Source organism: Castor canadensis, chromosome 11 (assembly GCF_047511655.1).
Source record: "Castor canadensis chromosome 11, mCasCan1.hap1v2, whole genome shotgun sequence".
Taxonomy (NCBI): Eukaryota; Metazoa; Chordata; class Mammalia; order Rodentia; family Castoridae; genus Castor; species Castor canadensis.
The window spans coordinates 142,568,200-142,595,240 of record NC_133396.1 but is presented as its reverse complement, the minus strand read 5'-3'; the positions used below and the strand labels follow the sequence as shown (position 1 = coordinate 142,595,240).

The window sequence follows — 27,041 nt, the reverse complement described above, 5'->3', positions numbered from 1 at the left end:
GAGGTGGTGGGGAAAGGATTGAGTTAATATTGACTTGGCTTTGGCTTTCATTGTTACTCTAGTTACCTTAGTACCTCCACAGACTTCAGGTTCTCTGTGTCCCTGTCCCTTTCCTGGATATAGGTTGTTTTTGTTTATTACTTTGTACAGGGATTATGAGAGGAAACAATGTATTATGATTTCAGAATATTTAAAAGGGAAAGGGCTTTAAATCAATGGTAGAGTACCTGCCTACCATGCACAACACCCTGGACTTAATCTTCAGTGGTGAAAAAAAATTAATAATATTTGTAACATTGAAAGAAGACTCTAAGAAATTCCAGTGAGAGAAAGCCAATAGACTAACAAGGACACATTAAAACAAGGTTTCTCAATACCAATACTGACTCAAGAAGAAAATATTTGGTCTTTATAATAGAAAATAGAAAAGGAGAACAAAAAAGAATTTTGAACAACTAAAAACCAGATGATTCATCCAACGTTACTGTAATTATAATAAAACATTCTCTGATACAATTCTAAAGCAAAAATTTAGTAATTTAATCTCTATAAGTATCATCCTCAAAACAAAAGGGTACAAATTTGAATAGCTACTTTGGCAAATGGTTTAATAGTAATATTGTAATATTAAATATAGCTACCTATGAGTCAGAAATTCTAGTCCCCCCAAAAAAAAATACCCAAGAAAAAAATGAAAACATATGGCCAAGCAAAATGTTGTACACAAATGTTTATAATAGCATTTACAACAACCAAAAGTGAGAACAGCCCAAATATCTGTTGTTTGATAAATGGGTAAACAAATACAGTGCAGTATATCTGTGCAACCTTTTAAACATTATGCTGTATGCTGTGTGAAAGAAGCTAATCACAAAAGCTAACTCACATATTAGCAGGATGCAATGGTGCAGTGATTCATACCTATATCCTGCAGAGATGGGAGGAGCATGAGATCCAGATCAGCTTGGGCTGTACAGCAAGACCCTGTCTCAAAAAAACAAGAGCTGGGTTGCCACTCAGTGGTGAGCCCTTGCCTAGCATGAATGAAGTTCAATCCCTAGCAACACACACACACATGCACACACACACACATACACAGACACACATATTACATGTTTCCATTTATACTAAATGGCCAAAGCACGTAAACCTCTAGAGACAGGAAGTAGAGTAGTGCTTGCCAGGGGCTGAGGGAAGGAGGAAATGGGAAGTTGCTACTCATGGATTTGAGGTTTTTTTCTTAAGGTGATGAAAATGTTTTGAAATTAAATAGTGATGATGCTTGCACAACTCTTGTGAGTATACTAAAGACAGTGAGTTGAACACTTTAAAAAGTGAGTTTTACATTCCCTCTAAAATCAGGAAATAGACAAGGATACCCACTATCTCCACTCCTATTCACCATAGTACTGGAATTCCTAGCCAGAGCAATTAGGCAAGAAGAAGGAATAAAAAGAATACAAATAGGTAAAGAAACTGTCAAAATATCCCTATTTGCAGATGATATGATCCTATACCTTAAAGACCAAAAAAACTCTACTCAAAAGCTCCTAGACACCATCAATAGCTATACCAAGGTAGCAGGATATAAAATCAACATAGAAAAATCATTAGCATTTCTATACACTAACAATGAGCAAACTGAGAAAGAATATATGAAAACAATTCAATTTACAATAGCCTCAAAAAAAAATCAAATACCTAGGTGTAAATCTAACAAAGGATGTGAAAGACCTCTACAAGGAAACTATAAACTCCTGAAGAAAGAGATTGAGGAAGACTATAGAAAGTGGAGAGATCTCCCATGCTCATGGATTGGTAGAATCAACATAGTAAAAATGTCGATACTCCCAAAAGCAATCTACATGTTTAATGCAATTCCCATCAAAATCCCAATGACATTCATGAAAGAGGTTGAAAAATCTACCGTTAAATTTATATGGAAACACAAGAGGCCACAAATAGCCAAGGCAATACTCAGTCAAAAGAACAACACTGGAGGTATCACAATACCTGACTTCAAACTATATTACAAAGCAACAAGAATAAAAACAGCATGGTACTGGCACAAAAACAGACATGAAGACCAGTGGAACAGAATAGAGGACCCAGATATGAAGCCACACAACTATAACCAACTTGTCTTTGACAAAGGAGCTAAAAATATATGATGGAGAAAAAGCAGCCTCTTCAACAAAACTGCTGGGAAAACTGGTTAGCAGTCTGCAAAAAACTGAAACTAGATCCATGTATATCACCCTATACCAAGATTAACTCAAAATGGATCAAGGATCTTAATATCAGACCACAAACTCTAAAGTTGATACAGGTAAGAGTAGGAAATACTCTGGAGTTAGTAGGTATAGGTAAGAACTTTCTCAATGGAACCCCAGCAGCACAGCAACTAAGAGATAGCATAGATAAATGAGACTTCATAAAACTAAAAAGCTTCTGTTCATCAAAAGAAATGGTCTCTAAACTGAAGAGAACACCCACGGAGTGGGAGAAAATATTTGCCAGCTACACATCAGACAAAGGACTGATAACTAGAATATATAGGGAACTTAAAAATCTAAATTCTCCCAAAACTAATGAACCAATAAAGAAATGGGCAAGTGAATTAAACAGAACTTTCTCAAAAGAAGAAATTCAAATGGCCAAAAAGAACATGAAAAAATGCTCACCATCTCTAGTAATAAAGGAAATGCAAATTAAAACCACCTCACCCCTGTTAGAATAGCCATCATCAGCAACACCACCAACAACAGGTGCTGGCGAGGATGTGGGGAAAAAGGAACCCTCTTACACTGTTGGTGGGAATGTAGACTAATACGACCACTCTGGAAAAAAATTTGGAGGCTACTTAAAAAGCTGAACATTGATCTACCATTTGATCCAGCAATACCACTCTTGGGGATATACCCAAAAGACTGTTACTCCAGAGGCACCTGCACACCCATGTTTATTGCGGCACTATTCACAATAGCCAAGTTACGGAAACAGCCAAGATGCCCCACCACTGACGAATGGATTAAGAACATGTGGTATCTATACACAATGGAATTTTATGCAGCCATGAAGAAGAACGAAATGTTATCATTCACTGGTAAATGGATGGAATTGGAGAACATCATTCTGAGTGAGGTTAGCCTGGCCCAAAAGACCAAAAATCGTATGTTCTCCCTCATATGCGGACATTAGATCAAGGGCAAACACAAAAAGGAGATTGGACTTTGTTCACATGATAAAAGCGAGAGCACACAAGGGAGGGATGAGGATAGGTAAGACACCTAAAAAACTAGCTAGCATTTGTTGCCCTCAACGCAGAGAAACTAAAGCAGATACTTTAAAGCACCTGAGGCCAATAGGAGAAGGGGACCAGGAACTAGAGAAAAGGTTTGATCAAGAAGAATTCACTTTGAAGATAACAGACATGTGCAGGAACTTAATGCATGTCAACTCCCTGTATAGCTATCCTTATCTCAACTAGCAAAAACCCTTGTTCCTTCCTATTATTGCTTATACTCTCTCTTCAACAAAATTAGAGATAAGGGCAAAATAGTTTCTGCCGGGTAGCGAGGGGGTAGGGAGGAGAAGAAGGGGCTGGCGGGGGAAGGAGGGAGAAATGACCCAAACATTGTATGCACATATGATTAAAAAGATAAAGAGTGAGTTTTATAATATATTAACAATATGTTGATAAAATTGTCATGTTAAAAATGGATTTAGAACAGCTGAAATAAGGAAGTAGAGAAAATACAGAATGCAAATATGAACCATAGAAAGCTACATTGTCAACTTAAGTATCAATCAAAGTTTTATTCAAGGGTAAAAGTCATGTTAAGCAGTAAAAAGAGAGATTATAGCTTATAAAAGACAGATGAAGAGTATATTAATTGTGTGTGAGAGAGAGACAGCAAAAAAGAACATGAAGAAATACCTGGCAGAACTACATAGCTAAGTAGATAAGTCATCTAGCTAGAGATTTTAACAGGCCCTTTCCAAAGCAAAGCAGACAGAGATTCTTCAGCTCCTTCAGCTGGAGAGCAGGATGATCTTTTTAATGTGTTGTTGAATTCAGTTTGCAAGTATATTATTGTGGATTTTTTTATATGTCCATCAAAGGTAGTTGTCTATAGTTTCGGGGGGGAGGTGTCTGTGTGTGTGTGTGTGTGTGTGTGTGTGTGTGTGTGATTATCAGGGTTTGGTAGCAGAATAATATTGATTTCATGGAATTATTTTGGAAGGGATCCTTCACTTCCTATTTTGTGAAATAGTTTGAGGAGTATTGGTATTAGCTAAAAGTCTGGTAAAAATTCATCAGCCAATCCCTTTGGTCCTGGGCTGTCTTTGTTGTGAGAATTTTATTACTGCTTTAAAACTGTTTTAAACTCTTGGTTCAATCTTGGTAGGTCATACGTGTCTAGACATTTATTTCTTCTAGATTTCTAGTTTATTACAATATTTTTTCAAAATATTCCCTAATTATCTCATTTTCAGTAGTATCTATTGTAATATCCCCTTTTTGTCTCTAATTTTGTTTATTTGGGTCTTCTCTCCCTTTTGGTTAGTTTGGCTAAAGGTTTGTGCTATGGTTTAGATATGAATTCCCCAAAAAGGGTCTGTATGGGAAGTTTGACTCCTATCTGGTGGTACTGTTGGGAGGTGACTGGATCGTGAGGACTCTCACTTCATCAATGGGTTATTAGGTTTATAGCTGAATGGGCTATTAGAAAGTGGGCCAAGTTGGAGGAAGCAGGTCATTGGCAGTGTGTCTCCTTTATATATCTTGTCCCTGACCCTCCCCCCTTCCCTCTCTCTTTCCTTCTGTCCACTGATTTTGAGTTTGGTTTGTTCTTATCTTTTTAAGACTTTGAGTTGCATCATCAGATTATTTACTTAAGATTTCTCTCAAGTTCATAGCTATAAACTTCCCTCTTAATACTGATTTCACTGTATCCCATAGGTTCTAGTGTGTTGTGTTTTCATTTCATTTGATTGTTAGAATCTTTTTAATTTCCTCCCTCATTTCTTCAGTGACCCCTATTCATTTAAAAATGTAGTAACATTCAGTTTCTGTGTATTTCTGTAGTTTCTCTTGCTGCTTATTTCTACTTTCATTCTCTTATAATCTAATAATGTGCAAGAAATTATTCTTGTTAAAGCTTGCTTTATGGTCAAAAATATGATCTATTTTGGAAAAAAATTCCATGAGCTGATAAAAAATGTGTATTCTGAAGCTACTAGATGAAACATTTAGTAGGGGTCTATTAAATTCATTTGACCTATAGTGTAACTTAACTCTGATATTCTGTTAGTTGGGTTTTGTTTGGGGGGGGAGAAGGGGGGCCTGGGTTATGTATTTGTGAGAGTGGAGTATTTAAGCCACCCACTACTATTTTATTGGGTCCTATCTGAGCTGTTATGTCCAGACATTTTATAAAATGTGGTGCTCCAACATTCATGTATATATGTTTACAATGTTATATCTTCTTTATTTTCTTTGTAAGAATTTTACCCCAAGACAGAATGTTTTCTAAGCATGAATCTGGAGATACTTCAACTAGGAGTTGACAAGGAAGAGGGGAGATAATGATCTGAATAATGTGAACTGCAGTGGGTTGATGGTGAGGGCTCCTGAGGAATTCCACTTGGGAAGCACAGAACTTTGAGGTCTACCCGTAACTCACCTTCCCTCTAACTTTGAAAGGTCTGAAGGCTCCAGACAAAACAAAACACAGACATGCCTTCTGAAAGATTGCCTCCAGCTAGTACCCCAATATCCTGTTAGTACTCAACTCTGAACTTTTGGGATTGGCCTCTTACCTTTGCAAGAAAGAGTAGACAGTGGACACCTTTGTCTCATTCCTGACTTTAGAGGAAATGGTTTCAGTTTTTCCCTGTTTAGGATAATATTGGCTATAGGTTTATTGCATACAGCCTGTATTATGTTCCTTCAATTCCTAGTTTCTTCAGGACTTTTATCATGAAAGGATGTTAAATTTTGCCATAGGCTTTTTCTGCATCTACCGAGATGATCGTGTGATCTTTTTGTCCTTTATTCTGTTTATTTGCTGTGTTATGTTTATTGATTTGCATATGTTGAACCATCTTGCATCCCTGGAATGAAACCAACTTGATCATGGTACGTGATCTTTTTAATGTGTTGTTGAATTCAGTTTGCAAGTATTCCTTGAGAATTTTTGCATCTACTTTCATCAAGGAAATTGGTCTATAATTTACTTTTTTGTTGTTTCCTTATCTGTTTTGGTATCAGAGTAATAATGGAATCATAGATTGCATTTGATAGCACTTCTTCTCTTTATATTTTAGAGAATAGTTTGAAGAACAATGGTGTTAGTTCATCCTTAAAGGTTTGATAGAACTTGGCACGAATTCTTTGGGCCCTCTGCTTTTCTTTGTTGGGAGATTTAATTACTGTTTCAATATCATTGCTCATGATAGATCTGTTTAAGTGGTTTCTTTTCTCTTGGTTCAATTTAGGTAGGTCATATTCATCTAGAAATTTATTCATCTTTCTACAGGTTTTCTAAGTGTTCCCTAATGATCTTCTGAATTTCACTGATATTATTGTTGTGATATCCCTTTTATTATCTAATACTATTAATTTGGGTCTTCACCTTCTTTCTTTGGTTAGTTTGGCTAATGGTTTGTCAATCTTGTTTATCTTTTCAAAGAAAATATTTTTTTTGGTGGTACTGGGGTTTGAACTCAAAGGTTTGTGCTTTGTAGGCAAGAACTGTACCCCTTAAGCCACACGCTCAGCCATTTTTCTTTAGTTTATTTTTCAGATAGGGTTTCACACTTTTTTCTCAGGGTCAGCATCAGAATATAATACTTCTAACTCCACCTTCCACTTAGCACTTGCTACCATCCCTAGCTTGCTTTTTGAGATAAGGTCTCGCCACCACTTATTTTTGTCCAGGCTGGCCTCAAACCACAATTTTACCATCTGTGCCTCCTACAGCCATGAACCACCACACCCAGTCCTTCAAAAACCCAACTTTTTGGTTCACTGATTCTTTGTGTATGCTTTTTAGTCTCCACTTCATTAAATTCTACCCTGAATTTTATTGTTTCTCTATGCTTTTCTAAATTTGGGTTTGCTTTGTTCTCATTTTTCTAAGAACTTGAGGTGTATCATTAGGTTATTTGTGATCTCTTGATTTTTTTAATGTAGGCACTATTACATATAAAATTCCTTCTTAGCATTGCTTTGCCATGTCCCCAAGGTTGTGATAAGTTGTGTCTTCATTTTTATTTGATTCTAGGATGTTTTTTAATTCCCCCCTTATTTCTTCAGTGGTCACTGATCATTCAAAATGTATTGTTCAGTCTCCATCTTTGAATATTTTCTGTAGTTTCTTTTTCTGTTGATCCAATAAAACACAGGACATTATTTCAGCTTTCTTGTTTTTGTTAAGGTATTCTTTATGTCCCAAATATCTATTTTAGAGAAAGTTTCATGGGATACAGAGAAGGATGTGTATTCTGTGGCTGTTGGGTAGAGTATTCTGTAGAAGTCCATTACATCCATTTGATCTACAGTATTGTTTAATTCTAAAGATTCTTTGTTGATTTTTTGGTCTGGATGACAATTGATGGTAGTGGAGAGAATATTGAATTCACCCATTATTATCATGTTGTGGTCTGCCGTACTTTATGTCAGTAGTGTTTTGTTTTACAAAATTTGGTATGTCCTTGTTTGTTGTATATGTGTTTACAATTGCTATCTCTTGATGGATTGTTCCTTTGCCAGTATGAAGTGACCTTCTTTGTCTCTTCTGACTAATACTGGGTTGAAGCAGATGTAAAAGTTCTGTGGATAACTTTTGAACAAGTACTCAAATTTTCAGTAAATAAGATTTTAAGAAAATACTCAGTCTTACAAATAATGAAAAGAACTTTTCTTTGATAACAGAATAAAATTTATCAAGTAAGCAAAGAAGTTTTTTAGAAATAACAAAACACCCCTGTGGCCAGAATGTTCTGAAGCACAAACTGTGACAGACAGTAATAGAGATACAAATGGATTCAGTCTTTTTTGGCAAGCTATTTGGCAATATATGCTGAAAATATTGATATGTTCTGCCTTAGTATTGCTTATTCTAGTAAATACTTATTATAAAGAAATAATCAGAAAGGCATGCAAAAATTTATGCACAAGAAGCCTTGCCTATCCATCACAGAATTACTTACAATAATAAAAATCTGAATTCTAACAATGGGAGAATAACTTAATAAATTGTGGTGGAAAAAATGCTTCAAAGGATTTTTAATGATAAAAAGACAGGCTTAAAATTAAAAAGCAGGATAAGAATACAAGTCTTTTTAAATTTTTAAGTTTTAACTTTAAATATATATGTAACTTATAAGTCATTGTATAAGAAATGTACCAACACTTTAATGGTTATTATCTGAGAGTGGTGGAATTATGAATGATTATTTTCTTCTGTATAGTTTTCTGTATTTTCTAAATGTTCTATAAGAAGTATGTTTTATTTTAATACTAAGAAAAAAATGTTAGAAAAAAATAAGCTAAAACTCAGAATCCCTTATACTATGTTCACTCTACTGTGGAATGGATGTTTTAGACATAAAAGATGAATGAAAGAGTTGGGTTAATGATCTCCTGAGTAGAGACTTATGTATGACAACTCACTAAATGAACTGTCTATAAGTTAGGCCTTGTCAGTTAACCAGCTAAATTGTAGAGCTGTTGTTAATTGTGCAAAAATACTCTCCTTTCTAAGGTGATGATAAGGATGGAACTTCAACCAAGGAGACAAAATCTTTAAAAGTCAGATACAAGGATTCAGAAAAGAGGTCAGTTATGTTCATTCATCAAACAGTCTTGGTACTACTAGATGTAAACACTCATGTGTGCACAGGATTACTTGCCAATAAACCATGTTTGCTGATTTCATAATACCAAAAAACTCTTGAGTTTATTTGGTATAGCTGATACAAGATCACCAAATTTTATACTGCTTAAAAATAATGAACATTATATGAATAGTCATCCAGCCTCTGTACATATTTGAGAAAGGAAGTAAAATTGACCCGAATTTGCCATTTTATTAGCTGCGAAATGTTGACTGAGCTATTGAATTTTTTTAAGCTTTATCTCATCTATAAAACTGGAATAATGCAACCTGCTAGGTATCTGGAATAGAATCTGGTACACAGGAAGTTACAGCTCTGCATTTCTTGTGCAGTCTGTGGTATGAGAGTCACTGTCCACTTCTTCCTGCATCTTAGCATGAGTCCCTGGGACATTGATGCCACATCCTAAATATGCTTTCCTGTCTGTTGGCTGTCTTCACACCTTGATTATTGCATCCTAATTCATACCCCCATCACTTCTTGCCTCTACTGTTAACAATAGCTCCTAGTTAATTTCCCCAGACCTTCCAGCCCATTTTCAATGTAATAAGAGATTATTTTTAATTTTAAGTAGTGAGTAATGAAGAAAGAATATTTATAAAATATGTAAAAGACAAACAATAATGCCATGTTTAGCTTTGTGTGTTTTTTAATGTTAAGCAAACAAAGTCACTCTGTATGCTCTTCTGTGACTTACATTTTTTGGTGGACAGTTTGTCCCTGTTATTACTCTATTGTAGCTGTTCTTCGTTCACCTTCACAACTATCTAACAGTCCATTACTTTATGACATAAATCACAGTTTAAACATTGATAAACATTTTGCATGTTTCCAACTTTTGTTATTACAAATCCTACTGTATTAATGACAATACCTGTCTCCTTACTTATATGCAAAAGTTTGTTTCTTTTTTGAGATAGTACCTCATTATGTTGTCCTGGCAGGCTTCAAACTATCCTCCCGTCTCAACCTACTGAGTAGCTGGGATTACAGTTGGGCACCACCATGCCCACTGAGTTTCATTTTTTTAAGATAAATTAGAATGTTTCTCTTTTTATACACTTAGTGACTTCCCAGTACATTCTAAGTAGAGGCAAACATTTTGGTGCAACTTAAAAAGCAGCACCACCACCCCATCTCCTGGTCTCCTCCTCCTGTTGCATCAATGACGCTGGCTTTTCTTTCCCCAGTTCTTCAGACTAGCTTCACATCTTGGCTCAAAATGCTCTTCCTCCTTTGTCTTGCTAGATCTCACACATTCTTCAGCAGCCCTCCCTCCATAGCCTCATCTGTTGTCACTACGTGCCTCCTCATGGGGAGCCTGTCTCCTCCTTTGCTCTTACCATGGTATGGTATTCATTTTCCCGTCCTGCTCAGTTCAGAGTAACTGAAACATAGTCTCCATTCATTAACTGCTGAGGAAGTGCCAGCTGGAACTGTGTGAATGCATCCCATGTTAATGTGACTAGAAAGTTTCAGTTCGGTGATGCCTTTCTAGATTTTTCATAATTCATAAATATTTTATGATAATGGTAACTCCTGAACTGTGCAAAATGTCTTGACATCAGCCCCATCAGCACCAATCCTACTAACATAGAAATTCAGGGTTTCACCAGGCTGGACTGACCTAGACTAGAAAAGACCAACCTGTAGGACTTTATAAAGAGGAGTACAGACTGAAAAAAATCTATCCATATCTGTTAAATAAAATATGTACCTCTGCCAAATAAAAATATATTAAGTATCAGGCTGTATCTATGTATATTATTAGAACACAAAATAAATAAATGTTGACTATGAATCTCATACATATGTTACTTTAAAAACAGTGAGTAATTCACATGACTTTTCAAAGGAAAAATTATTTATGCCAGTATTTAACTGTATTGTTATCTTTAGTAATGAAACTTTGGCATGATATCAAGATAAATTTCTCAGCTGCTATCTAAAACTTTTAACCTTACCTTTCTGTACACAGCCACCTCAAGTATGAAAACACATGGTATCTGGAGAAAAATCCTGATAAATTGACAGTAATGCTTCAAAAACTGTTTGTGTTTGCATTTACCTGGGCATTTGGAGGAACTTTAAAACGTGAAGATGAGCATGAAGATGACACACTATTTTTTTCAACTTTTGAAACAGATTCTTTTGCAGAAGTTACCTATAATTTTGACAACCTTGTTCATGAAATATTTGAAGGTGAGTCAAAAATAAGTATGTTCTGGGGAAAATCATTATTATGCTTCTTGTATAATATGATTTAGAAACTGTGATTGGGCTTACATTGATGAAGTCCATCTTTTAAAGTATGAAGATGGAAGGTAAAAGAGAGTTACACCAACTTACTTAGTCACACTAAGTACACCAGCACGGTCACTCATGAGTAACAGTAGCTTCCCACATGAACACAAGGCAGAGGGTGAGAGTAGAATCTGGAACCACGAGCTCAAAACCCCAGTCCATCCACTGTGAAGCTGGGGCAGCACAACCCACAACACCATGCAGCAGAAACTTACGTGAGGCAGGACATACTGTCTTACATTTCTTCTTATAAGAAACTTGTGACTTATTTCATAAAGCCTGGGATTTGCTTAGAATTTGTACTTTTTGAGTCATTTATAACAAATGGAATGCATGCTAATGCTTAAAACAGTAAGCCTTCCCCATCAGCTGTTACTGATTAAAGGAGCTTTGAACAATAGAGGTTGTTGATGTAGGTACCAAAAACAGACAACATAGTGATGTATGTAGAATAACCTCGTTAAGTAAGACTAGAGCTAAAAACATGATAGCAAAAGCACAAATCCAGCTCTACCCACATCCAGGTGCTGGGGTTGCGAGGCAAGTGCTCTACCACTGAGGTACTTCCCAGTCCTGTGTGATGTAACTCTTAAAGAATCCCTTCGAGGTTATTTGTAGAAAGTTCCATTTAAAACATCAAGGTAGAAGCAGGAAGTGCAGCTTAGTGATAGAGCACAGCCACCAAAAAAAAAGTTTAAGACATCTGGATGGCAAAAAGTCTTCAGTAGAAAGTTTTTCCTATAGAAATTAACTTTTAATCTCAAAGCATTGCATGCTCATTTGTTATTGAAGTTAATGGTTCAATCCCATGCCTCTATTCCTAAAGATAAATTTAGAGCTTTCTGATTTTATGGTGTAAATACCTAAGACTTATAAACTTTCCTTTTAGCACTGCTTTTGCTGTGTCCCACAGGTTCTTGTAGATTCATTTCATTTTCACTTGAATCTAGGACTTCTTGAATTTATTCCTTGATTTCTTCAATAGCAGACTTACCATTTGAAAGTGAATTGTTCAGCTTCCGTGTGTCTGAATAGTCTTTTGTAGCTTTCCTTGCTGTTGATTTCTAACTTTATGACCTGCTAGGATACAGAAGTTTTATATTTGTTAAGACCTGCTTTATGGCCAAGGTTGTGATCTGTTTTGAAGACAGTTTCATGAGAGGCTGAGAATAACATGCTCTGCTGCCATGTCTGTTTATCCACTACATCAGTGGTGCTGCTCAGTTCTAAAATGTGGGGTTTTAAATTTTGAGGGGGGTCTGGATGTTACATCTGTTGGTGAGAGTTGGTGAGAGTAGAAGGCTGAGAGCACCTTCTATATGTGGACCTATATGTCCTTTTATGTTAGGTAATGTTTTATGAACTTGGGGGCACCAGCATTTAGTGCATATATATTCAGAGCCATTATATCTTCTTGGTGGATTGTTCCCTTTATTAATATGTAGTGACATTTTTTGTCTCTTCTAATTGTTACTTAAAATCTTCTTTGCCCTATATGAGTATAGCTACTCCTGCTTGCTTTTTACTTCTGCCTGCTTGGTATCTTTTTATGTCCTTTCACTTTTACCCTGTGTGTCTTTGGTTGTAAGGTACGTTTGTCGTACACAAAAAAATTGTGTCCAATCAGACAGTCTGTGTCTTTTGATTTGGAGAGTTAAGCCCATTTACACTTAGGGTTATGATTGAGAGGTATTTATTATCCCCATGGTTCTATTGGGGTTGTTCCCAAGTTAATTATAGTGTTGTTTGTTCTTTCCTTTCACCATTATTCATCTTCTGGTTTTGCCACTTGGCTAAGTTGAACAGTTTGATAAATTCCTAGTTATTATATGTTTACCCTTTTAAACTATGTTTATCCTTTTAAATTTTGTTCTTTCCTGGGCTCTTATATTTGTGACATTTTTCCTTGCCTTGTGTAGTAGTCCCTTAAGTATATTCTGCAGTACAGGCTTGGTGGACTTAAACTGCTTTTAGCTTGTTCATCCTGGAAAGTTTTTTTCTTCATCAAAATTGAAGGAAAATTTTGCTGAATATATTATCCTTAGATGTTGGATATTTTCTTTCAGGACTTAAAATATTTGTGCCTTGCTTTCCTGGCTTTTGGGATCTGTACCAAGAAATCTGAGATGATTCTTATGTAAACTAGCATTTTTCTCTTGAAGCTTTCAATACTTTTTCTTGGTTCTCTTTTCTTGGCATTTTAATCATGATGTGGAGATAACCTTTTCCAGTCAAGTCTGCTTGGAGTTTGAAATGCCTCCTGTACATAGGTATCCATGTCTTTCACAAGATTTGAGAAATTTTCTGCTATAATTTCATTGAATGGATTTCTTAAACCTTTAGTTTGTATTTTAGCTTCTTCATCTTCTCCCATGAATTATTACATTTGGTCTCTTGATCATGAGTTCTTGAAGATTGTGGTCACAGTTATTAATTTTGTTTCTTTGTTGTTGTCTAAGTACAATATTTCCTCTATCTTTTCCTCTATCCTTGATACTCTTTCTTCAGCTTGGTCTTGTCTAGTGATGATATGATCCACTGTGGTTTATTATTTAATTCATTGTGCTTTTCATTTCTAATAGTTCTGTTTGGTTTTTCTACAATTTCCATTTCCTCACTGAATTTCTCATCCATGTTTGCCTTTCTTGTCTAGGTCTTGAACTGATTTCCTAATTTCATTTATCTGTTTATTTGAATCCCCGTTGAGGTCATTGATCATTTTTTAAAGTAGGCTTTTGAATTCTTTATGTGATATTTCAGCCAGTTCATTATCTTGGATTCAGTGATTGAGTTATTGTGAGGTTTTAGAGACATGATATTGACTTGTTTTTTTTCAAATTGCTTGTTTCTACATTGTAATTTGTACAACTGTTGGGTGAGTTTCTCCTTTGTTTCTCAAATAAGAGTCAATTGCTGTAACAAGATTAACAGTTCAGCAATAAACCAGATATTTAAGTGAATTAAGAACAATTGGAAACCTCAATTACTGCTCCAATAAGAATATAGAAGAATGGAACTTGAGTTTTTTAAGATGTAAACTGAGAGCCTAACAATGGTTAAAAGTATAGGTATTAATAAGTAATCTAAGGGATGGGAGTAGGAAAACAGGGAGAGAAGAGAGAAGGTATAAGAAATAATAATATGAGAGAGCACTGTATAATTATTACAGAAAAATACAGAATGGTTTGGGAAATAGGGAAAACAAACATACAAACAAATAAACAAAACAAAAGGGTCTATATTTCTTGCTGAGAGAAGTGTGGATACAGACCAGTTCCTGTCCAAGTGTCTAGCATTCTCCTGCAAATCTTTGTCCCTCAGAGATCTGACCACATCTTTTTAATCTGTTTTGCACTGTGTACCTCTGAGCAGGGACCTGTTGTAATTTCTCTCTAGGTAGGAGTGTGGTGCAAGTATTGACTACAGGTGCTATATCAACAACTGCAGGGGGGCACAAAACTGTTAGGTGGGCACAACCAACTATGTTAGCATTCCTTTGGAAACCCAGTCCAAGCAGGTGGTGCTTCTCAGTTTCATAACTCTTTCTGGCAAGGATTCCTAACTCTACTTGCAGAGATGCACCACGGTACTTCCCAGCCCAGTCAGGCAGGTATTCTCAAATGGTGGCTTTTCTAGTGGTGCAGCTGCTATCTCTATGGGTAGGACTGCTTTGGGATCACACAACCTCAGTAAATGGGGACTCCTGTATTTTTTTATAATTGTTATAGGATAGTAGTTTGTTTGCTGGTTATTATTATTTTCTCTTCCTCTTTCTCTATCTTTTCTCTTTTGGTGGTGGCATTGGGAGTTGAACTCAAGGCCTCTTACTTGCTAGGCAGATGCTCTACCACTTGAGTTACTCTCAGTCCCACTTATTCAACCTTTAATTAGATTTTCTCTTTCCATTACCTTCTTTTTCATTCACCCTTTCTATTTACTTCAGCCTCTTCTATTTTTGTTTTTCATATTATCTTATATTATTCACCAGTATTATTTTTTCTATTTTCTTTGTACTTCCTATCCTTATTAACTAGTATCTTCTTAGTTCAAGTAGTATTGTCTTATCCATTATTCCTCTAAAGTTATTGGAGTTGTGATGGTAATTGTTCTCAATTAGTTACTACTATATGTCCCTAATGAGTATGTTTATAAATTGTGGTACTTTAAAGCTTGTTTTCTTCTCTCAGAGACATGCTGGGGGCCATACCCCCTGATTTGAGTACATTGGGTGAATATTTGGCTACTGAGTCACACTCCAGTACAGTGGTGGTAAACCACTGTCACTGCACAGTCTTACAACTGAATGAATACATGTGATTAAAACTTCCAACCAATGACTTGGCCCCACATGAGTAAATCTCAGTGCAGAAACAAATAATATGAACAAAATGCAACAAAACCCCTCTGAAAGTCAGTACCTCCACAGTAATGGCCTTTAATTGATAGTGAAGTGGATGCAATTCTGGGCAAAGAATTTTTTAAAAGATTATAAGAACAATCAGTGAAGTGAAAGAGAACCTGAATCAGCACCTGAATTTTTTTTTAATTATTTTTTATTCATATTTGCATACAATGTTTGGGTCATTTCTCCCCCCTTCCCCCATCCCCTCCCTTACCCCCCACCCCCTCACTACCAGGCAGAAACTATTTTGCCCTTATCTCTAATTTTCTTGAAGAGAGAGTATAGGCAATAATAGGAAGGAACAAGGGTTTTTGCTAGTTGAGATAAGTACAGCTATACAGGGAGTTGACTTACATTGATTTCCTGTGCATGTGTATTACCTTCCAGGTTAATTCTTCTAGATCTAACGCCTTCTCCTATTGGCCTCAGTTGCTTTAAAGTATCTGCTTTAGTTTCTCTGTGTTGAAGACAACAATTACTATCTAGTTTTTTAGGTGTCCTTCCTATCTTCATACCTCCCTTGTGTGCTCTCGCTTTATCATGAAGCACCTGAATTTAGTCAAAGAAAGTACAAATAAACAGCTGGATAAAATAAGGAAGACAATACAGGAAATTAAAGAGGAATTCAATAAATTCTGAAAAAAATCAAGTGAAAAATTTGGAAAAGAAAAGCTCAATTAATCAAATTAAAAAACTCAGTGGAAAGCTTTGCTAATAAGACTGGATCTTATAGGTGATAGAATATCAGGAATTTAAGCCAAAGTAGACAAATTACAATAGACAATAATAAAGAAAGAATATGTTCAAGTAGAACATACAAGACCTCCAGGACACCATGATAAGACCAAACCTACAGATGATCATAGAAGAAAAAGAAGTGGTACAAGCCAAAGACATAGAAAATATTTCAATACATTGATAGCAAAAGAAATTCCCAAACCTAGGGAAAGAAATGGTCATCCAGATGCAGGAGGCTTTTAGAACAAAACAGACAAAGCCATAAAAGAACCTTTCCACATCATATTATGCTAAAACATTAAATATGTAGAACAAGGAAAGAATATTGAAAGATACAAGAGAGAACTGCTGAGTCACATATAAAAACAAACAATAGAATAACAGCAGATTTCACTACAGAAACACTAAAAGCCAGGAGACCATGGGATGATGTACCTCAAAACTCTGAAAAAAAAGTAATTGACTACCTAGATTATGACACCCAACAAAGGTATCCTTCATAATTGAAAGAGGAATAAAAACTTCCACAACAGGGCCAGGCATGGTAGTACACACCTGTAATACCAGCTACTCAGGAGGTGGAGCTTGAAGGATTGCAGTTAGATGCCAGCACATGCAAATAAAAATTAGCAAAACCCTATATCAAAAAATAAGCCAAGTGTGGTGGTACACACCAGCTACTCTGAAGAAGGAGGTAGGAGGATCATTGTCCGAGGCCATCCCAGGCAAAAGCACAAGACCCATCAGAAAATAAGATAAAGCAAAAAGGGGCTGAGAATATAGCTCAAATGGTAGTATACTTTCCCATTAAAAGCAAGCCCCTGAGTTCAAACCTCAGTACTGCCAAGAAAAAAAGTTAGAAAACCTTTTATGATAAACAAAAACTAAAGGAATTTGTGACTACTAATACAGCATTGCAAAAGATACTTAAAAGAATCTTACTCACAGAAGAGGAAGATAAACACAACCATGAGAATACAGGTACTCTACTACTTGAGCCACTTCACCAGCCCCTGTCCATGAGAATACAGGAAAGAATAAATCTCATTAGAAGAGTTGATAAACAAATGAAGATTAGGAAAAATCTAACATTACAAAAGCCTTAAATGTTAATGGTCTCAACTCTCCAATTGAAAAGACACAATCTGGCAGATTAGACTTAATAATGACAATCATAACAGCCAACTGTTTGCTGCCTGCAAGAAACTCAAGTCATGGGCACAGACAAACACTTCCTTAAAGTGAAAGGGTGGGAAAAGATATTTTAAGCTAATAGAACTCAAAAGAAGCAGGAATATCAATAGTCATTTCTGATGAGGCAGACTTCAACTCAAAATTAGAAGAGACAAAGAATGTCACTTCATATTGATAAAGGGAACAATCACTCAAGAGGATATAGCAGTTTTAAATATACATGCAATGAACATTAATACACTCAGTTTCATAAAACAAGCACACTGGACATAAAGGCACAGATAGACCCCAACACAATAATAGTGGGTAACTTCAGTACTCCACTCTCACCAATAAATAGATCATCTACCACCTCAACAAATCAACAAGAAGCCAAGCACCAGTGGCTTATGCCTGTCTAGTTACCTGGGAGGATGAGAACACCAGTTCAAGGCCAGCCCAGGAAAAAAGTTTGTGAGACCCTCATCTCAATAGCAGGACACAGTGGCAAAAAAAAGAAGGGGATAAATTTTAAAATTCCTAGAAGGATGAAAGTGAAAACACAATATTCCAGAACCTGTGCGATACAACAAAAGTGGTATTAAGAGGGAAGCTTATAAATATAGATGCCTACATTGAAAAATCCAAGAGATCTCAGGACTGGAACCATGGCTCAGTAGAAGAGCACTTGCCTAGCAAGAGCAAGGCACTAAATCCAATCTCTGGTACTACAAAAAAATTTTAAGTTAAAAATTCAGAGAGAGCTCAAATAAATAACCTAATGATGCACCTTGAGGTCTTAAAAAAAAAGAATAAATAAATCCAAAAATTAGTAGAAGGAAAGAAATAATAAAGATCTGAACTGAAACTAATGAAATGGAAACTAAAAGGGCAATACAAATGATCAATGGTTCTTTGAAAGATAAACAAAATTGACAAACCCTTAACCAAACTAACCAAAAGAAAGAGAAGGAGAAGACACACATATAAAATTGGTCAAGAAAAAGGTGACTCAACAGATAACACTGAAATCTAGAAGGCCATTAGACGATATCTTCAAAACTCAAGGCTTCAAGTAGTTGAAAATCTAGAAGAAATGGATAAGTTTCTAGACACTTGGGACCTACCAAAAATTCAACCAAGAAGATAAGAAGATACAAACAACTTAAACAGATCAATAACAAACAAAGAGATTGAAATGGGAATTAAATTTTTTAATTTTTAAAAACAAAGAAAAGCCCAGGACTGAATGGATCCATTGCTAAATTTGACCATACCTTTAAAGAACTAACACCAATGCTCCTCAAACTATCCTCAAAATGCAAAGGGAAATAATAATTCCAAACTCAGTCTATGAAGCCAATATTGCCTTAATACCAAAACTCCATAAGGACACAACAAAGAAAACTATAGGCCAGTTTCTTTGATGAAGACAGATGCAAAAATTCTCAATAAAATACTTACAAACTGAATGCGAAAAATTACAAAGATTATACATAACAATCAAATAAATTTCATTCCGGGAATGCAAGGATAGCTTGACATATGCAAATTGATAAATGCAATATAGTATATAAACAGAAGTAAGGACAAAAACTTCTAATCATCTCAATATATGCATAAAAAGCCCTTGACAAAAGTACTGAAAAAACTAGGAATAGAAGGTTCATATCTCAACATAATAAAGGCCTTTTATGATAGACTTATAGCAAACATTATATTGAAAAACTGAAAGCATTTTTCTCCAAAATGCTTTCCACTCTTCTACAAGGTTGTATACTCTTTCCACTCTTAGACAATATAGTGCTTGAATTCTTAGCCAGAGCGTTAAGGCAAGAGATAGAAATAAAAGAGATACAAATAGGAAAGAAAGAAGCCAAACTATCTTGGTTTGCAGATGATATGATCCTATAATGATCTAAAAAGATCATAAAGACTCCACTAGAAACAGAATAGAGGACCCAGATATGAATCCACACAGCTATGCCACCTTATTTTTGACAAAGGTGCCAAAAATATACAATGGAGAATAGACAGCCTCTTCAGCAAATGTTGCTGGGAAAAGTGGTTATCTGCCTGCAGAAAACTGAAACTAGATCCATGCCTATCACCCTGTACTAGTATCAACTCAAAGTGGATTAAGGACCTTAATATCAGACCTGAAACCTTCCAGATAGTACAGGAATGAGTAGGGAATACTCTGGAAGCAATAGGTATCGGCAAGGACTTCCTCAGTAGAACTCCAGCAGCCCAGCAACTAAGAGAAAGGATGGACAAATGGGACTATGTGAAATTAAAAAGCTTCTGCACAACAAAAGAAATGGTCTCTAAACTGAAGAGACCACCCACAGAGTGGGAGAAATTATCCACTGGCTATACATCAGACAAAGGACTAATAACCAGAATATACAGGGAGTTCAAAAAACTAAACTCCCCCAAAATCAATGAACCAATAAAGAAGTGGGCAACTGAACTAAACAACATTTTCAAAGGAAGAAATCCAAATGACCAAAAAACACATGAAAAAATGTTCACCATCCCTGGCCATAAAGGAAATGCAAATCAAAACCACACTAAGATTCCACCTCACTCCTGTTAGAATAGCTATCATCAAAAACACCACCACCACCAAATGTTGGCAAAGATGCGGGGAGTGGGGGGGAGGAACCCTCATGCACTGCTGGTGGGAATGTAACCTACAACACTTTGGAAAACAATATGGAGGCTTCTTAAAAAAATAAACATAGAACTGCCATATGATCCAGCAATACCACTCCTAGGAATATACCCAAAGGAATGCCACTCAGGTTATTCCAAAGGCACCTGCACACCCATGTTTATTGCAGCGCTATTCACAACAACCAAGTTATGGAAACAGCCAAGATGACCCACTACCGACGAGTGGATTAAGAAAATGTGGTGTTTATACACAATGGAATTTTACTCAGCCACAAAGAAGAATGAAATTTTGTCATTCGCAAGTAAATGGATGGAACTGGAGAACATCATCTTAAAGCAAAGTTAGCCAGGTTCAGAAGGCCAAAAATCATATGTTCTTCCTCATATGCAGACTTTAGACCTAAAACAAATGTAGTAATATTATTGGACATGGGTCACACACTAAGCAGAGAATGTATGCAGGAGGACTAGGGAAAGGTAAGAAACCCAAAACTTGAAAGTGTTTGATGTGCCCACTGTAGAGGAGCTAATAAAGTAATCTTAAATTGACAGATGCCACCATGGAAAGGTGACCAGGAAGTAGTGAAGATATCTGGTAGAGATGAACCAATTTGAGTTTTAATACACATTTGCATGGAAGCAATGCTTGGAATCTCTCTGTGTAGCTATCTTTATCTCAAACTAGCAAAAACACTATGTCTTATTATCACTTATGTCTTCTTTTCAACAAAATTGGAGAAGAAGTCAGAACAGGTTCTGCCTGGAAGTGAGGGGTGTGCAGGGCAGAGGCAGGGGGCTGGGGGCTGGGGGGAGAGATGGTCCAAACAATGTATGCACATATGAATAAATGAATGAGCAATTTTAAAAAGACTCTACTAGAAAACTCTTAGAACTGATCAACACTTTCAATAAAATAGCCGGATGTAACATCAACATACAAAAGTAGTAGTTTTTCTATACACCAACAGTAAACCCTCTGAAAAAGAAGTCAGGAAAGCAGCTCCATTCACAATACTCTCTCAATAAATAAATAAGTAAAATACATAGGTGTAAACTTAACTGAGTATGTTAAAGACCTCTACAATGAAAACTATAAAGCACTGTAGAAAGAAATTGTGCAAGACACTAGAAGATGGAAAGAACTCCCATGCTCATGTATCAGCAGAATTAATACTGTGGAAATGACTATAGTACCAAAAGCAATCTCTATCAAAATTCCAAAGACATTCTTCACAGAAATAGAAATAAATCCTAAAATTCATATGGAAACACAAAAGACCCTGAACAACCAAAGCAATCCTGAGTCAAAAGAGCAAACCTGTGAAAGTATCACAGTATTGGACTTCAAATTACACTATGGAACCACAGTAACGAAAATATGGTACTGACACAAAAACAGACACACCCACCATGGCATAGAATTGAAGATCCAGAAATAAACCCACACAACTTCAGCCATCTGATTTCTTGACAACGGTGCCTCTTCAATAAGTGGTACTGGGAAAACTGGATATTCACATGTTGAAGACTGAAACTGGATTCTTATCTTTCACCCTATACTAAAAATTACCTTAAAATGAATCAAAGCCCTGTTGAAAGTAATAGAGAAAAACTAGGGGAAAACACTTCAAGATATAGAATGTGCCAGTAGCTCAGGAAATAAGAGCAAGAGCTGACAAATGGGATTGTATCAAATTAAAAGGCTTCTGCACAGCATAAGAAATAATTGGCATGGCAGAAAGTATTTCCCCGATATTCATCCAAGGGACTAATAGCTGTAATATATAAAGAACTCAAAAAATAAAACTGCAAAAAGCAAATATCCCAATCTATAAATGGGCAATGGAAAGGAACAGATAGTTTTCAAATGAAGAGGTACAAATTACCAAAAAATACATGAGGAAATGCTCAACATCCTTAGCTGTCAGGATATACAAGTCACAACTACATTGGCATTCCACCTCACACCAGTCAGAATGGTTATAATCAAAAAAACAAACAAGGGGCTGGATGGACATGGCAGCTCTCACCTATAATCCCAGCTACTTGGGAGGTAACAACAGGATGATCACAGTTCAAGACCAACCTACAAAAAAATTAGTGAGAACTTACCCCCCCCCCAAAAAAAAAACACTAGTGGCAGGATTATCATGGTCTGAGGCTGATCTGGGCAAAATTTTAAGACCCTACCTGAAAAATAAAGTTAAAGCAAAAAGGACTAGCAAGTGTGAAACCTTGAGTTCAAACCTCAGTACTGTCAGAAAAGAAAAAACAAGTAACAACAAATGCTGACAAGGACGCAGGGAAAAAGGAATTTATTCACTGCTGGTGGGAATATAAATTAGTCCAGACACAATGGAAATCAGTGTGGAACTTCCTTACAAATTAAAAATCCAACTTCCATGTTATCGAACCATACTATTTCTGGGGATACACCCGAAAGAACCAAAGTCAACTTATTATAAAGATATCTGTATACACATATTTATTGTGGCACTATTCATAACAGCCAAATCATGGAATCAGTCTATGTGCTCATCAATGCATACAGAAAAATTTTTCATATGTGTATAATATAAAACATACATCCATATATAAAATGGAGTTTTACTCAACCATCAGGAAGAATGAAATTACGTCATTTGCTTGAAAATGGATGGTACTGGACATCATCCTGTTAAGTGAAATAAGCCAGCCCCACAAAAACAAGTACCATGTGTTTTCTCTCCTTTGTAGAAACTGAGGGGGAAAGTAACCAAGGTCATGACAGTAAAAAGGGAACTCAGAGGAGGCAGAAGGGAAACGGATAGGGGGCAGGGCAAAGGGGGGGACAAGAACGAGTAATAGGACTGGGGGTGTGGCTCGAGTGGTAGAGGGTCTGCCTAGCAATTGCATAAGCCCAGAGTTTAAACCTAGTACTGCAACCGGGTGCTGGTAGCTCACGCCTGTAATCCTAGCTACTCAGGAGGAAGAGATCAGGAGGATCACACTTCAAAGCCAACTATGGGCAAATAGTTTGTGAGACCTTATCTTGAAAATACCCAAAACAAAAGGGCTGTTGGAGTGGCTCAACCAGTAAGAGCACCTGCCTACCAAGCCTGAGGCCCTGAGCTCAAACCCCAGAACCACCAACACAAAAAAAAAAAAAAAAAAGAGTAATAGAGGAGATGAATATGATCAAAGTACAATGTGTGCATGTGGAAGTGTCATAATGAAACCCTTTGTACAGTTTAATATATGCTAATTCAAAAGAATTAAAATAACCCACAAAAGGCAAACAATTCTGAGCTTGTATGAATTAGCAACATAGTCTCTTTTTTATTATTACCATATTATTGTTATACTGGGCATATGTTGTAGCATTTACAAAAGTGCTTGCAATAATATATCACAGTTGAACTCACCCTCCATCATTGTCCTTAACCCCCCACCCCATTCCTGGAATAGTTTCAACAAGTTTCATTTTTCCATTTACTTCATAAGTACCATGTTCACCCTCCTTCACCCTTTCCTTATATCCTCCCTCCTCCCACTGGTGCCAGCCCCCAAGACAGGAACTGTTGCCTTCCTGTTCTCCATTTTGGAAAAAAAGACATTTTTATATAAGACAGCTATACAGTGTGTTGCATTGTGACATTTCCATGTGTGTATGTATTATAATCCTAATTGGTTCATCCCCTCTATTTTTCTCCTTTCTATCTTAGTCCTCTTGTCGCAATTTCAAAAGGTTTAAAAAATTCTATATTCATTCTTGTATAGAAAGTATATCAACAATATTCACCTTCGTAACCTCCTTCTTTTACCCTTCCTCTCCTGTTAGTGACCGCCCACTTAAAGTGACCTGTTTTTCATAATAGTGCTTGTATTTGTATTGGGCCTATATTCCACATATGAGAGAAAACATGTGGCCTTTGGCTTTCTGAACCTGACTAACTTCACTTAAGATGTTGTTCTCCAGTTCAGTTCACTTACTTGCAAATGACAAAATTTCATTCTCCTTTATGACTGAATAAAATTCTATTGTATATACATACCATATTTCCTTAATCCATTTATTACTAGTGGGGCATCTTGGCTGTTTCCATATCTTAGCTATTGTGAATAATACTGCAATAAACATGGTTGTGCAGGTGTCTTTATTGTAACCTGACTTATAGTCCTTCAGGTATAACCCTAGGAGTGGTATTGCTGGATCATATGGCAGTTTTATTTTTAGTTTTTTGAGGAGCCTCCATGCTGTTTTCCATAGTGGTTTTACTAATTTACATTCCCACCAGCAGTGTATAAGGGTTCCTTTTTCCCTACATCCTCACCAACATTTCTTGTTGTTTGTGTTCTTGATGATAACCATTCTAACAGGAGTGAGATGCAGTCTTAACATGGTTTTGATTTGCATTTCCTTTTGGCCAGGGATGTTGAGCATTTCTTCATGTGTTTTTGGTCATTTGGACTTCTTCCTTTGAAAACCTCTGTTCAGTTCATTTGTCCATTTCTTCATTGGGTCATTGATTTTTGGGGAGCTTAGTTTTTTGAGCACCTTGTATATTCTGGTTATTAATCCCTTGTCAGATGTATAGTTGGCAAGGATTTGCTTCCATTCTGTAGGCGACCTCTTTAATCTTGTGACCATTTCTTTTGTTGTGTAGAAGCTCTTTAATTTCTTGTAGTCCCATATGTCAATCCTTTCTCTTAGTTGCTGAGCCATTTGAGCTGTACTGAGGAAGTCATTGCCTATGCCTATTAGGTCCAGAGTACTCCCTGCTCTTTCCTGTACTGACTTCAAAGTTTTAGGTCTTAAAACTTTGATCCTTGTATAGGGTGAAAGACATGGATCTAGTTTTAGTCTTCTACATGCAGATACCCAATTTTCCCAGCAATATTTGTTAAAGAGGCTGTGTTTTCTCCATCGTATGTTTTAGGCACCTTTGTCAAAAATCAGGTGGGCGTAGCTGCATGGATTCATATCTGAATCTTCTATTCTGTTCCACTGGTCTTCATGTCTGTTTTTGTTCCAGTACCATGCTGTCTTTATTGTTATGGCTCTGTAGCAGAGTTTGAAGTCAGGTATTGTGGTATCTCCAGTGTTGATCCTTTCACTCAGTATGCCATGACTATACGTGGTATTTTGTGCTTCCATGTGAACTTTAGGATTGATTTTTTTAATCTCTGTGATGAATATGATTCATCTCTGTGATTGAAATTTAGATGGAGAGTACATGGAACATGTAGATTGCTTTTGGTAATATAGCCATTTTCACAATATTGATTCTGCCAATCCATGAGCATGGGAGATGCTTCCATCTTCTGTAGTCTTTGATTTCTTTCTTCAATGGTTTTTAGTTTTCATTGTAGAGGTCTTTCACTAACTAGGTATTTTATTTTGTTGAGGCTATTGTAAATGGAATTGTTTTCCTATATTCTTTCTCACTCTGTTTATTGTTGGTATATAGAAAGGCTAGTGAGTTTTGAAAATTGATTTTGTATCCTACTACTTTGCTGAAGGTATTTATGGTATCTAGGAGGGTTTTTTTTTTTTTTTGTGGAATTTTCCAGGTCTTTTAGGTATAAGATCATGTCATCTTAAGTAGGGATACTTCCTTTCCTATTTGAGTTAATTTTATTTCTTCTTCCTATCTTACTGCTCTGGCTAGGAATTCCTAGACTACATTGAGTAAGAATGGGAAGAATGGACATCTTGTCTTTTTCCTAACTTTAGAGGAAATGGTTTCATATTTTCCCCATTTTGTATGATGTTGGCTATAGCCTTGTCAAAAATTCTTTATTAGGTTGAGGTACATTCTTTCTATTCCTAGTTTCATCATGAAAGGATGTTGAGTTTTGCCAAAGGCTTTTTCTGCATCTATTGAGATGATTATGTGGTTTTTGTCTTTGCTTCTGTTACTATGCTGTATTATGTTTAATGATTTGCATATGTTGGACCATCCCTGCATCCCTGAGATGAAACTGACTTGATCATGGTGTATGATTCTTTTGATATAGCAACATAGTCTTTTAATAAAAAAATCTAATGGAATTCCAGGAGAAAACTAACAATTCTAAAATCATAGTAAGAGATTTTTAATATAGCTCTATCAGAAATTGAAAGATCAAATAGGCCAAATTTTATAATGCATATATTAGCGTTGTTATACATGTATATTTATCCATTTAAATATTAACAACATTATCTTCATATGGTGGAGCCATGGCTAAATTTTCTTGCTTTTTATTATTCTGTATTTTCCAGAACTTTCTGCTAACAAAATGTATTACTTTTAGAATAGAAAAGCAAATGATTCACAAGTAAGTCTCAAGATTCTGCAGTGTATTGGCTTGACCACACCCAGTACGCTACTGATAGTCACTAGCATCCAACACATTCAATAGGAAGAGCTTTGGGGTAAGGTTTCCAGGATATCCAATAGTAATTCACCTTGTCTTCTGAATATAAAAAGGATGAAAAATTAGTAAAAGTTTGTATTTATACTATTTATTATTGGGGGGAAAGATAGGCCTATTTTATATAGTTGAATATTCCCTTGGTATACTTCAGGTAAAGTTCATATTATTAGTAAAACATTCCTTAATTGAGCCCCTTTCTTACTTAGGTGTTTTTTGTTTGCCATTTACAGCTATAGGTATCAAACTACCAATTGGTGAGCGATCAGTCTTTGGGTATTTTGTTGATATTCAGCAATGTGAATTCATACCTTGGTCAGATTTAGTTCCTAATGTCCATTCACTAATTCAAAGAGGTAAGAATATTATAAGAATCATACTTGTAATGTCTCTAAAATGAAAGTGAAGTCTTAATTTTAAGGATTAGTATATTCAATTT

General features: G+C 36.0%; 1 protein-coding gene across 1 annotated transcript in view; it reads left to right on the top strand.

Annotated features, from left to right (window-relative positions):
* Dnah14 (dynein axonemal heavy chain 14) overlaps positions 1-27,041 on the top strand; it is a 279,653-nt gene that overhangs the window by 164,152 nt on the left and 88,460 nt on the right. Inside the window, exons 40-42 of the mRNA XM_074044804.1 lie at positions 8,775-8,847; positions 10,886-11,124; positions 26,836-26,958. Of these exons, the coding sequence (XP_073900905.1) occupies positions 8,775-8,847; positions 10,886-11,124; positions 26,836-26,958 (435 nt within the window). The remainder of the gene's footprint in view (positions 1-8,774; positions 8,848-10,885; positions 11,125-26,835; positions 26,959-27,041) is intronic.